At 44.1% G+C, this 14,662-nt stretch overlaps 1 protein-coding gene across 3 annotated transcripts in view; it reads right to left on the bottom strand.

Moving 5' to 3' along the window:
* The window catches only part of TCAF1 (TRPM8 channel associated factor 1), a 47,250-nt gene that overhangs the window by 15,556 nt on the left and 17,032 nt on the right, over positions 1-14,662 (bottom strand). The window contains exons 1-2 of one of the 3 annotated variants that reach the window (XM_073238291.1): positions 10,880-11,132; positions 4,766-5,399 (exon numbers count right to left, since the gene is read on the bottom strand). In XM_073238291.1, the coding sequence (XP_073094392.1) occupies positions 4,766-5,385 (620 nt within the window). In that variant the 5' untranslated portion in view covers positions 5,386-5,399; positions 10,880-11,132. Of the gene's footprint in view, positions 1-4,765; positions 5,400-10,879; positions 11,133-14,662 lie in introns of those variants that run through there. The other 2 variants (XM_073238289.1, XM_073238290.1) reach the window with 2 other exon arrangements.

Below are 14,662 nucleotides of genomic sequence, written 5' to 3'. Positions count from 1 at the left end.
GGCTTCTTTCACTTAGAATAGTTTTTTTTTTCGAGTCACTCATATTGTTGAGCCCATTCATCCCTTTTATTGCTGAGTGGTATGCTCCTGGGTGGGTATACCAGCATTTTGTTTATACATTCATCTGCTGATGGGTATTTCAGTAGCTTCCATTTTGGAGTTTGCTGCAATGAACATTCATCTACAGGTTTTTGTGTGGATGTTTTCATTTCTTTTAGACACTTAGAGATGAAGTGGCTGAGTGGTATGTAAGTGCAAATGGCATTACAAGAAATAGCCAAACTGTTTTCCAAAATGGTTTATGCAATTTTACATTCCCAAGAGCAATGTATGAGAGTTCCAGTTGCTTCACATTCTTGCCAACACTTGGTTTGTGAGTCTTTTTAATTTTAGCCATTCGAGTTGGGGTGTCTAATTGTGATTTTAATTTTAATTTCTCTGATGACTACTAATGTTGAAAATCTTTTCATGGGCTGATTGACCTTTCTTATGTCATCTTCTATGAAGTGTGTTAAAATATTTTACCCTTTTATCTGTTTTTTTTTTTACTGAGATGTCTTTTTCTTGGGATTTTAAGAGTCCTCTCTGTATTCTGAAAGCATGTCCATTGTCAGATATAAGTATGGCAAATACTTTTCCCAAGCTGTGGCTTGCCTTTTTGTTTTCTTAATGCTGTCTGTTGAACTGTATAAATTACTTAAACTTTTTTTTTTTATGAAGCTCTGTTTATCAATCTTTTCCTCTTATGTTTCATGTACTTTTTGTGTCCTCTTCAGGGAATCTTTGCCTATTGCAAGATCACAGATGTTTTCTCTTATGTACTCTTTAAGAAGTTATTGAGTTTTAGCTTTTTTTTTGCAGATCTATTTTTAATTATTTGTTTTGTTTGGAGTTAGATAAATGTCAAGATGCACTTTTTTCCTATAAGGGTACAATGTTGTTCAGGACCATATGTTGAAAAGATTCTCTATTCCTCACATAATAAAAATATTCAGTGTTATGATCAGTCAACATGGTGTATTTCTCCATTTCTTTTATTTAATTTCTCCCAGTGATGTTTTGTAGTTTTTAGCACACAGGTCTTCTAACATATTTTATTAAATTTATCTGTTAATATTTTGTAATAATCTTGAATTCACAAGAATATTTGTATATAATATCCCTGCACTATCTTTCAAATTAAAGGGGACATATGAAATCAACTTGTAATGTTTGTCAATTCAGGTTTCAAAGGGGTGTTTTCAAGCCAAGGAATTTGGAGCATGTGGACGTTTTAAAGAGCATGTCCGTTTGTGCAACATTCTTTCTACGCATCTCTGATGATGTTGTGAGGATCGCTGTAGACTGAAATCCACAGTCTCAATGGAGTGACAGCTAATTGGGGAGAAGGACCTTCTATTCCAACACTTTCTTTATACAGGGAAAAAAAGACTTCCAAGGACATGGTAAGGTCACACTACAGTTACTGGCAGGAGATTCTGGATTTCAAGGTTCTACTGAACCACAGTGTGGCAGCCCCCTTCCTACAACAGTTACTTGGGTTTTGCTATTTCTTCTGGGTCTGGTTATTGAAGACGTTTCTGTACTTCTAATTCTCAGATCTTTGGAAGTCATTTTTACGAAATAAAAAATAATGCCTGGGATATGGAATATAGTAAATGCTGACTGAATGAATGGATGAATGACCAAAACGGTTAGAACTCTTCAATAGAAACCTGAGATTTGAGTGAAAAGGAGACAAGGGCCCTCTTATCCAAAAGACAGAGTAGACACACTTCTGGTTGATTCTCCTGAAACCTACCTCAAATTGGTTATCTAATGATATGTTTAATCTGCATCAAATCCTTTATTGGTAAATCCAGTTCAGTCGCTAGTACCTGTTTTGTTAAATGTATAAAGAAGGTAAAATCAATCATGATGGTATCATGTCAGTTTGGTAGAGGAGGTAGGAAAAAATATGAGTTAAGATGTCAATACCTTATACAACTGAAACAACATATGCAATTTGGGGCAAGGCAGCATAGTGATGGGTGTGAATTTTCAATGGTTGGGAATGATACTCATGATATCATACACTTACATACCGTTTTGTGGAGGCTGGATGTCAAAATAAAGTATTTTAGGTATTTTGGGCAGGTTTCTTAATTCACTGAATCCTTACAGCTACTCTGAAAGGTTGTCATCATTAGCCCCGCTTTAGAGATGAGGCTTAGAGAAGTTACCTGCTGCACAAGGTCACAGAGGAAGCAGCAGACAGCCTGGGAACTCACTCACATCTGCCTTTTCGGAAGTCTGTGCTTTTCCCAGGTTTTAGGAAATCTCTTACTAGAACCCCGAGTCCTGCACCAAGGATGCAAGGAGTTCATGAAAATGGACCCAGGGTTTGTTCAAGTGAAATACTTAGTAGAAAGAAGGTGTGACTAGTTTTGCACACAAAGGGCAATAGCCACTGCCCTGACAGCTGGAGGTACAGTAGAGCCCCTAAGAATAAAGCTGAGGGGGGCCAGCAATTGCTCAGCGAAGTGACTACAGGCAGTTGGCTCATACAGACCATGTAGAGGTTGATGTTCTAAATGCAGATCATGATGCTTTCGAGGTGGGAAGTGAAGTCAGTGACTATGAGGCTCATGTCCAGATATATGGGAGATTCGAAAAGTAGATCATCTGGTTTTATTACTTAGGGTTTGATTTTCCTGATCATAAAAGTGGACCTCTTCTGATAAAAATCTGATTGATCTTGATAAGACCTGCAGGCAGTTTACTCTTTTAGAAAGTCAAGAGACTCCTAAGATTTATTTAGTATTTAATTTAGTAAGAAATGTGCAAGTAATGAGATTAAAGCTATCTTAATTCACATTCTCATGTTCAAATGAGGGTTTAAAAGTAAATAACAAGACATTTTGACAGAGGAACTAAATCCAAAGGGGTTCTCACTCTGAACCCCCCTCAGCCTACGGTGCAGGTGATCTTCCTTCTTGGATTCTAATACAAACATTTTGGTGTCTTGTATTGTCTAATATTTCTAAAATGCTTTGAAATATATTCTATATAATATTACCTATTACAACAAGAACGGAGAAAGATCTAAATGCTTAACAGTAGGAAAATGATTAAATAAATAAGAGCTAATATTAAAAAAACTGTAGGGTGAGGAGAGGGTTGTTTTCTCTTTTTCCCTACTAATCTTAACATATTCATTTAATCAGTATTTCATATATCACACATACCCTTTTACACCTTTCACTTTCCTCTCTTTACTACATCTCAGTCAGTTAGCTCAGGAAAATCACTATTGCCATTGTCAATCCACCCATAGGTCAAAAAATGACCCACCTAATACATGCGTATTGCTGATACATCTATCTGTTTAAGCAAAGAGTTAGGAGATGTGATGCAGTCTTACCTAGTAAATAACCAATACTAATAAACCATAATCTCCACAAAAGATTCCATATACTTCTCTTATTTAGTCAAAATTTCCTTTAAGCATTAGCCTTCTAGTTGTTTCATGTGTGCACACACACGTATGCATCATATATACACACACATAATCCAACTGGCCCAAAATTCAGAATCATTGACGATGAGAGAGGAGTTAGGTATAGCTGAAGAATAAAGCAGTATTGTTTTGGTAGAGAAAAACATCTTTGGAGACAACTAAGGGGATTAGGCTGTTAAACGGAATTATGTCTAAGGCTTACCTTCCTGTTCCTTAGGCAGGTGGTCATTGGTAAGCTGATGTTTGATCAATCTGATCAATCACTGTGTGTCTGAGTAACTGTCTTTTGTCATTGCACATGTGAGAATGCAGCTGTGGGTTGCTCCAGGGAACCCCTGCCAGCAAGAGGCCCCAGCTCATTCCCTGTGTCCCTAAACTAACCCTGGTGTGCCTGCCCCACCCAATCCTACATTACTTTGTTCTCACTGGTGAGAAATACCAGTGCACTTTGCTCCAAGGATGCTGAGTTTCAGTATACAATATAGGGTGTGCCCTGGTGCACCTTTTGTACTCCTGGGACTACTCCAGCTTCCAGTCTCCCTCCTTCCTCCGTCCAATCAGTCACCGTCCAACAAATGATTACTGAGTGCCTCCTAACCTGCTGTATGTCTAGCAGTGTATGAGGGGAAGGAGCACAACGTGACCAGAACAGGCTGGGCGGTACTCTCAAGGACCTTTACTTTCTGTAGCTTGTCTCTGCACCCATCACCTGCCTCCTTCATTCTCCAACATCAGGTGTTTGGCCCCCAGAGATAAAATCCTCTCCCAACACCTGGATTTAGTACACACAACTTGTGGCATCTTCTATCTCTTCTTCTGAATCCTCTAGTTCATACTTCTATCCTAATCCCTGGCTGGACATCAGAATTTTTCCCACAGCTCTCTAGACTTTGTCTTATGGGGTCCCCTGTGTCCATTTTCCTTTTCCTCACATTTCAGTTGAAAGCAAACTTCTGGATGAACCTTCCTGGATCAGCAATACCAACTCTGGGATTTGGCAATATATGTCGCTAAGCTAGATGCTAGGGGATATAATGGTCACTAAGAAGTCTCTCCCCTCAGAAAGCTAAGTGGACTGGTCTGAGGAGGCCACAGCAGCAGGCGCCTTGCACCTCCTGTGCCTCAGGGTATTTAAAAAATCTGGTTGATGGAGAATCCATGCCTGAATACCAAGATCTTTTTTATTAGCCTGGGGGCAGCCTAGAGACAAGAATCCTGTCTGCTCTTTAACCTAGGACCAAATCCCCACGGGGTCAGTGCACTCACCTAACTAAGACTGGGATCTTGGGCATCTTCTTAGAGACTTTAAAGAAACTTGTGTCCCCTTTGTTGTCGGTGAAGTACACTCCGGCCACACTGGTCACGAGGTTGCCTGGGAAAGTGAACAGAACCCTCTCCTCATCGCCCTGGTTGGCCCAGTCCCAGGCCTGGCCTCCGATGAGCAAGCCCCCTCCACGTTTCATAAACTTGACCAACTTTTCACTCATGGTTTCATTGTAGGCGTCAATACAGTAAACCCCCAGGGAGTCTTTCACTTCTGGCTCAATCTTCACCTCCATGCCAGAGCCCTCAAGGATCTTGACTAGGGGTGCCAGAGACGGGTGTACACCAATGGGAGCCCCAGGGGAAGAACAAAGCCAGCCCACTGCGTTGAGGAGAAAGGGACCGAGCTGGGCTTCCACCAAGTAGTCCTCATGGGACACCACCACCAGGCGGCCTCGGCCGTAGGAGGAGGCAGCAATGAGGACCTGGCCCATGTCGTTCACCATCACCGGGAAGGAGGCCTCTCCAATAAGAAGCAGTTCACATGGGATGGCATCTTCAGGGACATCCCAGCTTGTCACTCCATTCATAAGGGCCTCAAAGGCAGCAGAGGGAGTCGCCATGGCTGGATTGACTTCTGCAAGGAGGAAAGCAAAGACTCAGTTTGGTGAAGAATGGACAAACAAATCCACAGACAAGCCAAGCAGTTCATTCCTCCAGGAGCCGAGGCAATTCTTCCGATTCTGAAGATGGGACTGACACCAGAATGACCCAAGCATTCACAGGGTGCCAGTGTCTTCGGCTTAGGAGACCCCATTGTACCCTGTCCTGTCCTCTTAAACGTTTAGCTCATGGTCAAAGTAAGAGAGCTCGACACTTTTCTATCACAGAAGGAAACAAACAGAAGGGAATGAGGGAGGAATTGTGTCCAGAGAGGTATGTTGAGGTCCTAACCCCCAGCACCTGTGAGTGTGACCTTATTTGGAAACAGGGTCTTTGTAGACGTGATCAAGTCAAGGTGAGGTCACACTGGATTTGAGTGGACCCTAATCCAATGACCGGTGTCCTTTTTAGACAAGGACACTTGGACACAGATACAGATACAGAGCGGGGAATGTTATGAGAAGATGGATGCAGAGATTGGAATGACGAGTTCACAAATCAAGGTATGTCAAAGATTGCTGGCAAACACCAGAAGCTAAGAGAGAGGCATGGAACAGATTCTCTTTCACAACTTCCAGAAAGAACCAGCGTTGCCAACACCTGGATTTCAAACTTCTAAACCTCCCTGGAGCTGTGAGATAATAAACTGCTGTTGTTTTAAGCCACGCAGTTTGTGGTAATTTGTAACAGCAGCCAATGCAAATGAATACAGTGGTGCAGTCCGACCCTGACTCCACCCCGACTCGGCTCCAACATTGACCTCACTAATCGCAGCTCTCTGAGAACCCTGAATTTCAGTCTGAAAGCCTCAGTCCTCAGTGAAGGTTCTTTAGTCACAGTCACAGCTGGGTAAGAGGAAAGCAGAAGTCTTGTGTGACTTGAATCCAGGTCCCACACAAGCAGAAGCAGAAAGTACACATTATGAAATGAGGGCAGATTCTTACTTGGGTCTGGACACAGAGGGAAAATGTGCGTATGCCTGTGGATATATACTTAGAAAAATCCTCTGTCTTTCCACCTGAACTCCCAGCTTAAGGGTGCTCTTTAGCCTCACCCCCACCACAGGCACTTTACTGAAGCAGTGCCTCCAAGGGCAGACGTGTTTCCATAATCAGGATGGCCAGGGCTTGTCATCCTCACTGACTATTCGGCCTCACTGGACAACGCTGCTGTCTTCATCCCCAAGGATCTCACACCAATAATGTTATGGCCTCCCCCAGCCTCCCCATCTACAACCTCTTGACCCACCTACTTTCTATCCTTCCCTTCCCTTCCCTTCCCTTCCCCTCTGAAAATGCATATATTCCTTACATCTTTATCTTTGGACTTTACCTCTTTTCTTTGTTTTCCTTGTCAGAGAATATGCTCATTCTCAAGGAAATAGGGCAAGGCCGTTACAGGCTCAGGTCTGGAGTTGGGCTGTCGGGGTCTGAATCTCAGCTCTGCTGCTTGTTACTAACTGTGAGATGAGGCAACTCATCTGACTTAGTTTCCTTAACCATTAAGAATGGATGACAGTTATCTACCATATGGTTGTCCTGAGGATTAAAGGAAGTACATAGATTAAATGCCTTTCAATTATTTATATAAATATATACACACGTAGATGCACATATAAATGCATATTTGGTTAAATGCACTAAATATGTGCACAATAGAGAATTCTTATAAAGTGAACAAAAACCTAACCTAAGTTAGATTTTAAAATTATTGGATTGAGCATTTAAAGATCCTGATATTGCAGTTTCTGTATTTCAGAGCCAGTACAAATACTAACATTCATTATTATGTTTAGTTTTCAAGTATTTCTATGGGCCCTTCAAACAAGTCCTCGGCATGGGCCTCGTGCCTTCCCCAGGCAGGGATGGAAAGGCCCTGGTCCTGATGCCACGGATCAAGTCAAGACTCCTACTCAACAAGCACTCTACCACTTGTAACAGTTTCTAAAACTAAAGAAGTCTTACATTCTTTCCCTCCTTTCTAGCTCCTATTACGTAAATTCTGTCAGCTCGATGTCCCTAGCTGTAAGAGACTAGGTCTACCTCAGAGAACTATGGAGGAGGTATCGATCAGCAAACAATCATTAATAAGAGCTCGTCTCTTCCCTGCTCTTCCAGATGTCCACAGATAACCAGAACATGAAACTGCACACAGTCACACTTGTGCCCCTTCTCCCTCCCCTCCCAGCTGGTCATGTCCTGTCAGTGCCCTCATTCTGTGTCCTGTCACACTGCCATTAACCTAGTTCAGGTCCTTAATAACTCATTCCTCAACTAAACTGATCCAGTTTCTAAGTCACCAGTATCATATCACCTTTATTCTTCTAAAGCCACTGAAGGTGTTATTTTCCAGAGAGAAGTCCCATCCCAACCTTTGCCTTTGTCCGCAGGGGTAAATCTGCCGCCTCCACCCTGGGGTGTAAGGCCTCCAGGGCTGGTTGCTGCTTACCTTTTCTAGCCATATCTCCTGCCACCTAACCTCTTTGCAGCTTCCAAACACTTGGCATGCCTAGACAGGCCCTGCTTTCATTTCAGATTCTCTTTTGATTCACTTTCCATCCTGACCTCTCTCCCATATCTTTTTAATCTATGGAAATCCTAACCTAGGAGAAGATACCCACAGAAGAGGAAATTTAAATGGCCGATCAGTCTATGAGAGTATGCTCAATCTCAGTAGTCAGACAACTGGAAATATAATGTATGTTGCTCATAGCTATTATAAATGATGAGTTAAATCTATTGTGCATCTACATAGAAAAATGGCCTAGATGTATTTTAAGTAAAAATGTCAAGTCAAATTTGTGTATGTAGGACACAAACCTATTTTTGTGTGAACAAGATCATAGTAATAATATTAGTGATAGTACTAGTAATTTTAGTAGTAGACAATACAGTGCCTACCAGGTTGCAAGCATTATTATAAGTGCTTTTACATGATTAAATCCTGATAGTAATCCTATGAGGTATGTACTATCACTATCCCCATTTTGTAGATGGGCAAAAAAAGTCAGAGAATTTGTTGCTTGTTAAAGTCACACAGGTGATAAGTGGTGGATCCAGGACTCAAACCCAGAGCCCACACTCCCAAGAGCTGGAACTATATAAGCCTGTGAAATACCAGAATTTTTATACATTAAAACTCTATGGAGGCCACATTTCACCTTATTAACACTGATCGCATTAGGAATGGAAGAGGTGAACAGTATTCTTTCTCTTTAAAGTCTGCATCCTTTGAATTGTTGTATGTACTACTACAGTGACAAGTAACTCAGGTAACACAAATAAAGTAAACACACGAAAGACCAGATTGCTCAGCTGGTCCTATCTCCCCTATCCTAAACTGTCTTCCTTCATCTCCCAGGAGGTTGTACATTTACCCACCATTAAATTGGGGTTCCACCTCTTCGGGGCTCCTTGAACTTTGCAGCTGGCTCTGTTTCTACCTTCACCAGCTATCAGTGACTCCAGCTCTGGCCTTCTGAACCCAACTCTTCCCCTTTACGCCTGAATCTGTTTGTTCTCCTAGCAGGGTGAGCTCAGACGGACACAGCTGGGGGAATGCCCTTTACTTCTCTCCTAAAGTTCTTCATCCTTGCCTCTCCTTCCGTGGCTCCTGCTCTCTCTCCTCGGGGCCTCTTTCAGCTTGTCGCACCTCTAAAGCAGAAGGCACCCCAAGCACATATACCCTACCCCTACCACAGTGGCTCATGCCACCTACCTGGGGTGTCCCTTTAAGAGGCGCATTTGGAAGGGAAGGAGTGTAGTGGGCCTGTCTTGGCTATGGCACCATGCCCTGAATTATGATTTGATTTCAAATCCCCCAAGTAGGTAAGTGTGTGAGGTCAGGGGATATGTTTTAGTCTCTGGACTCTCCAGAGAATAAATAGGTACTCCACGGATGGCTGAGCAAGTGATAGGTGTGGGGGTAAGGGCAACCCACGATCACTTCTCCAGCAAACAGCTACCCCGGCCTTGGCAAACGACTCATCACAGACATCCACTTGACAGGCTTTCTTCTTCATGCTGTTCCCTTCCACAGACTCCTAGCTTCTTTTTCCTTATACATCCAACATCTTTCCCAATGTCCCTTGACTTCTAAGCTAGAATTAGGGCAGGTTCATCATCTTTTGCATTCTGTCCTACATATTTCTGGCTCAATCTTATTTATTTGATTTTCACTTAAAAATGGTTTAATTCATACATTAAAAGAGTATGTAATACATGTGGAAGGATACAGACAAAAAAATAAAATAAAACAATTTTAAAAATTCAACTCCCATATACCTGCCACCCAGCTTAAAAAGTAGACCACTCCCAATATCTTTGAAGGTCCTCTTGTGGCCCTTCCCAATCCTAAAAATGAGCAGGATTTTAAACTTTGCTTTTTCCATTTCCCTCTTCTGATCATACTACATTCCTTTCTAGATTCCTGCGTCCTCTGGGGCCCTCTTTCTCTTCCTCATATTTGCTAACTTCTCTCACAACATAACTCCAAGGAGAACAGTGTAATGGAGGGGCCTTGACCGGGACTGGAAACTGGGTTAAAAAAATAAAAATCCAGGTTATGCCTCTTACTAGCTGTTGATCAGCCTACCTCAGGGTGATCCTATCATATGGACAATATGGAAGACAGGACGTCCTTAACTCGAGTGGCTGTCAGCACTAAGCTCTGGTGTGGGGTCCCCCTCCCTCCACCTCCCTCCCCCCTACTTGGCCCTCCTTGCCTCCCCAGGCCCAGGGCCAGTCCACAAAGAGCAAGTGGGTGACGTCAGAGGAGGAATGGAGAGGGGGACTGGGGTGGGGGAAGTCTATGAGGGGGAGGAAGCGAGCGGAGAGGAAAAACTCGGTGGGCAGGGAATTCTCCAGGCCTGCTGGCAAGGAGGGCCGGGTGGAGTGGAGGTACTCAGCCCACTGGCCCATCTTGCACTTACATTACGCACACACAGGCAAATCACACACACACACCCAACCTCCAGGGCGCCAGTGAGAGGGGCAAGGGAGCTCAGACCCAGGGACAGTGTTTGCAAAGATCAAAGGGCAGTAGGCCAGAAGCGATGCTCTTGTCACCAGCTACCTGAGTGACCCTGAGCAAGTCCTGCCTCCTCCCTGGACTACGGCATTCTCATCCGACAAAGCTGCGGATTAGATGATGTTTCTCCTTGTCAGGCCTGTGCGTGACTCGATGACACCCCGCAAACAAACATCAAATGTCAGAACCCGGTGGGGAGGGGCAATGCGGCAGGAGTGGCGCACAGCCGGAGCAGATAACAGTCACCCCCAGGGACACGGACACAGACTGCCAGGGATTCTGCCCAGATTGCGCACCCCGGCCCCGTGGCGCGCCGCCCTGCGTCCCCGGAGCTCCCTCCGCCTCCCGCACCGCCCGCAGACCCAGGCCGGTCCCATCGCGGACGACCCCTTCGGCGGCGGCGGGCCTCCCGAGAGGGCCACTCACCAGGTCGCCTGCAGCTGCGCCGGGGTAGCTGGAGGGGACAGGGCGGGCTGGAGAGGGCACGCCGGGCCGGCGGGGAAGGGGCTTCCTTGCACGCAGCGCCGCAGCGACCGAGCGGGCGGCGGGGGGAACGCGCGGGGGAGACGAGGGCTCCGCGAGGAGTCTCCGCCCCACTTCCTTCCGGGCCCAGCGCCAGCCAGAGGGGCGGCGCTTGGCCGGGGACAGCGCTTCTTTGTGTCGCCGGCGCTGTCGGCTCGGCATTGCGGCGGCCCCCGTCCTGGCAGTGTGGACTGCCGTTTTATGAGACACATAAACTTCCCTGACTATTCGTTTGAAAGGAAAAGGTTGAACAAACTATAGGACACATTCTACAGAATGTCATTCAATTCTTAGGAAGAGCTTAGATCTCCATTTAGCTGGGGGGGGGGGGGGGGGGGATGTTCTAGACATACTAACAAGGGGAAAATAAAAACTGTCGAAATTGTTTAATACCCGTTCGTTTTTATAATAAAAACCAGCCCTATGTGGTGGGCAGGGAGAAGAATGCTTCTCCACCTGTTAATACTGTTTAACTGAAGAATAGTGGAGAGCAACTTTCATATCGTCAGCCATTGTTTGCATTGTTACGTGTGTTACTTTTGTAAATAAATAAAACGTATTATATTTCAAACAAACATTCGGTAGCTAAAATTAATTCTTTTGTGCTCATTTCAAATCCTCTTTCTTTACTGAAGTCCTTTCTGATAGCCATGTGCAGCTGCTCCTCTCTTCTATGAATTGCTGGTATTCTACTCTGGGGTGACTTCACCCGCTCAGGTGCCAGTGCTAGCATGTGAAATGGAGGGTGGTATCGTGGTAGGGAACCCAGAGTGTTACTAGGTGTCCTGGATGCAGATCTCAGTGATACACTTTATTGGCTGAGTGGCTACGGGCAACTTAATTTCTCTGCACTTCAGATTTATTACCTGTAAAATGGGGATGATAAAATTAGTACCTGTATTACAGATTTATGGTAAGGCATAAATTAGATGAGTGAATATTTGCAAAGTTGTTTGATCAATGTCTGCTGCACAGTAAGACTATGAGTACTTGTTAAATGAAATATTCAGGTTGTTTTATGATTCAGTACTTCATGTTTTAGGAAAATGGCAGACCTTTTAATCTTGACTAGCGTTTTGGTCCAAATCGAATAATATAAACAATCATTAATAGGGGGTACAGGTAGGTGAGTTCAGTGGCTGGATTTACATAGAGGAAACACTAGGAACAGAAATCAAGAGAATCTGAATTCAGTCAAGGACCACCCGAGTGACAGTGAGCAGGTCTTTAATATTCTCCAGGGTTCAGGGTTCTCAGGTGAACAAAGAGGGCTGGTGACTTGCTTGCAAAGTTCCTTTCCCATCTGAAATGCCAAGACTAATAACATTGCAAAGTAAAGCCCCCAAATACTGAGTTTCATGAAAAATTTTAACATTCAAAACAAAAGCACAGGTATTGCTTACATATAAATAGTGAAATGATAGAAATATACACGGGAAGGATACAACCCAAGAACGCCACTCCTGCCGCATTGCCCCTCCTCTCCGGGTTCTGACATGAGGCTGGTGGGGGAAAAGGTTTTAACTGTCAGGTTTTCTTGGAAAGGGGGCGAGAGAAACGGTGAAAGAGCAGTAAGCAAAGGTGATAAAATGTCACCATATAAGCCTGTTATATTACTCTCTGTATATATCTGTAGCCTTGAAATATTTTATTATGAAAAAATATGTTTTAAAAGGGCAAGAATTCCTGGAGGAAAAAAAAAATTGCTGCACGAGCCAGGATGGTGGAAAAATGCAGAATCAGAAACAGACTTGGAGAAACCGCAGGCAGTCCTTTCTCAAAGACATTTTCCTCCCTAGGCCTACCGGTCTCAGACCCCAAACAGATCACTTGGGCAGCTCGGGAGGTGCCTGGTTCCGCGCCCTCTCCCGGAGCCCCGGCCCGGTCCCGCCCTCTCCCTCCAGGCTGCCGCGAACTTGGTCGGCGCGCCGGGCCGCTCCGGTTCCAGAAACCGTCTTTGGACAAGATTGACTCGTTGTCCAGCAATTTTCGCACCAGGCTACTTCGGAGGGGGACGGGGCTCCTCTGCAGAGACGGGACAAGGGCGGGGGGCGGGGGGGCTGTGACAGACTGCTCGGTGATTTAAAGATGGGTGGGGGCAGTAGGGAGGTGGGCTGTTCCGCAGAGCGGGCGGAGGAGGGCGCAGTCCCGGGAGGTGGTGGGCGGCCGCGGCGCGGCGGGCGGGGCCTGGCCGGCGGACCCCGGACCTCAGAGGCCCTGCTCTGTGTCCGTTTCTGAGCGAAGATGCGGCCCCAGACCCGGGATGGAGACCCCGGTACCAGCAATGGGCCTGCGGCAGGGCAATTGGTTAAAAAATAAATCCGTTAGATTATTTACCAACAAGGGGGTGGGTTGATAAAAAAGGATAGATCTTTATACAAAAAAAAAAACCACAAACATTTACAAGGATGAGCTAAATCTATATATTTGCCAGGAGTTAGGCTGTATTTATATTCGTATTTTTAACAAACATTTAACATGGTAGCAGAATCTGGAATTCTCGTTTTTGTATAGAAACTTTAAAAATATTTTAGTATACTTATGTAACACAAAAATTATATGGAAAACAAACATCAAACTCTTAGAATCAGTTACTTCAGGAAAGAGTAGATTACTTTTAAATATTTTTTATTCAGGTACCTCAATGTTTCAATAGTCACATGTATTTTTTGTGATACATTTAATCAACTAAAAAATGGATAAACTATCATTGCTCATACAGCTGGTAATGGCTCTTTGTAAATATGTTTTCTCCTTATTTGGGGGGGTTTCTTGAACTTTATTTCTAGTTCTGACTCACTTAGTCATGTAAGAGTGGGCTCCAGCACTTGACTTCTAAGCAAGGACCTGGCTTTATGCCTGACCTGGCTTTGAGATCCTGCCTTTAACCTGTGACTACTCATCTAGCTTCGTGAGCTCAACTTTAGAACCTGGAGAAAAAATTTCCTTTTTATGGTTGGTTCCCAAGGCCTGAGAGATGTGGATTCTACATTCTCCTGTTTTCTTACCCTCACCCATCACCACCCTGACCCCTATTCTCTGGGTACCTAGGGAGAAGGTGCCCCCAGACCAAACTATCCTTAGGAGGAGACCATTAAAAAGCTTTCTCCCCTACCACAAAACAGTGTCCAGGCTGGACCTTCCATGGGAGTGTGAATTCAGTGGTAAAGGGTATGGACTACCACACCTGTATAACTTCAGGGTTTCATTACAACTCACCAAACTACAGTGAGCATAAGTCAAGAACTGTTTTATTTATTCTTCTTTAGATTCTCTACTTAATGTGGCCATAAACAGGAGCTTCATAATGTCCACGTGATGAATGGACGGACAAGATCGATGAATATAAGGTAAGGAAGGCAATCCTAGGATCATTCCTCAACAAAATAAGTAGCAGCTTGATGTCGAAAACCAGTTAAATTATACATTTCCTGTTGTTTTTTCTTCTTCATGCTCTTTTCTTTTACATTGTCCTCTTAAGCCTTTTTTTTTCTCTATTTCCCCAAATTTCAACTGGTTCTATCCTTTCTTTCTCTGTTTTAGACTCCACATAACTAGCTAAATTTTAAATCCTGTATCTTTCCTTATTTCTACTACCCCTAGAGTTTCTATTTTTCCTTCCACCTTCTGCTTTGAGGAATAGAGACTGCCATGAGAACACTGAAATAACTTTTGAGATACTGAGTT

This window comes from Manis javanica, chromosome 6 (assembly GCF_040802235.1).
Source record: "Manis javanica isolate MJ-LG chromosome 6, MJ_LKY, whole genome shotgun sequence".
In the NCBI taxonomy this organism is placed as follows: Eukaryota; Metazoa; Chordata; class Mammalia; order Pholidota; family Manidae; genus Manis; species Manis javanica.
Note: the sequence above shows the minus strand (reverse complement) of the source record. Positions and strands in the feature narration are given on the sequence as shown.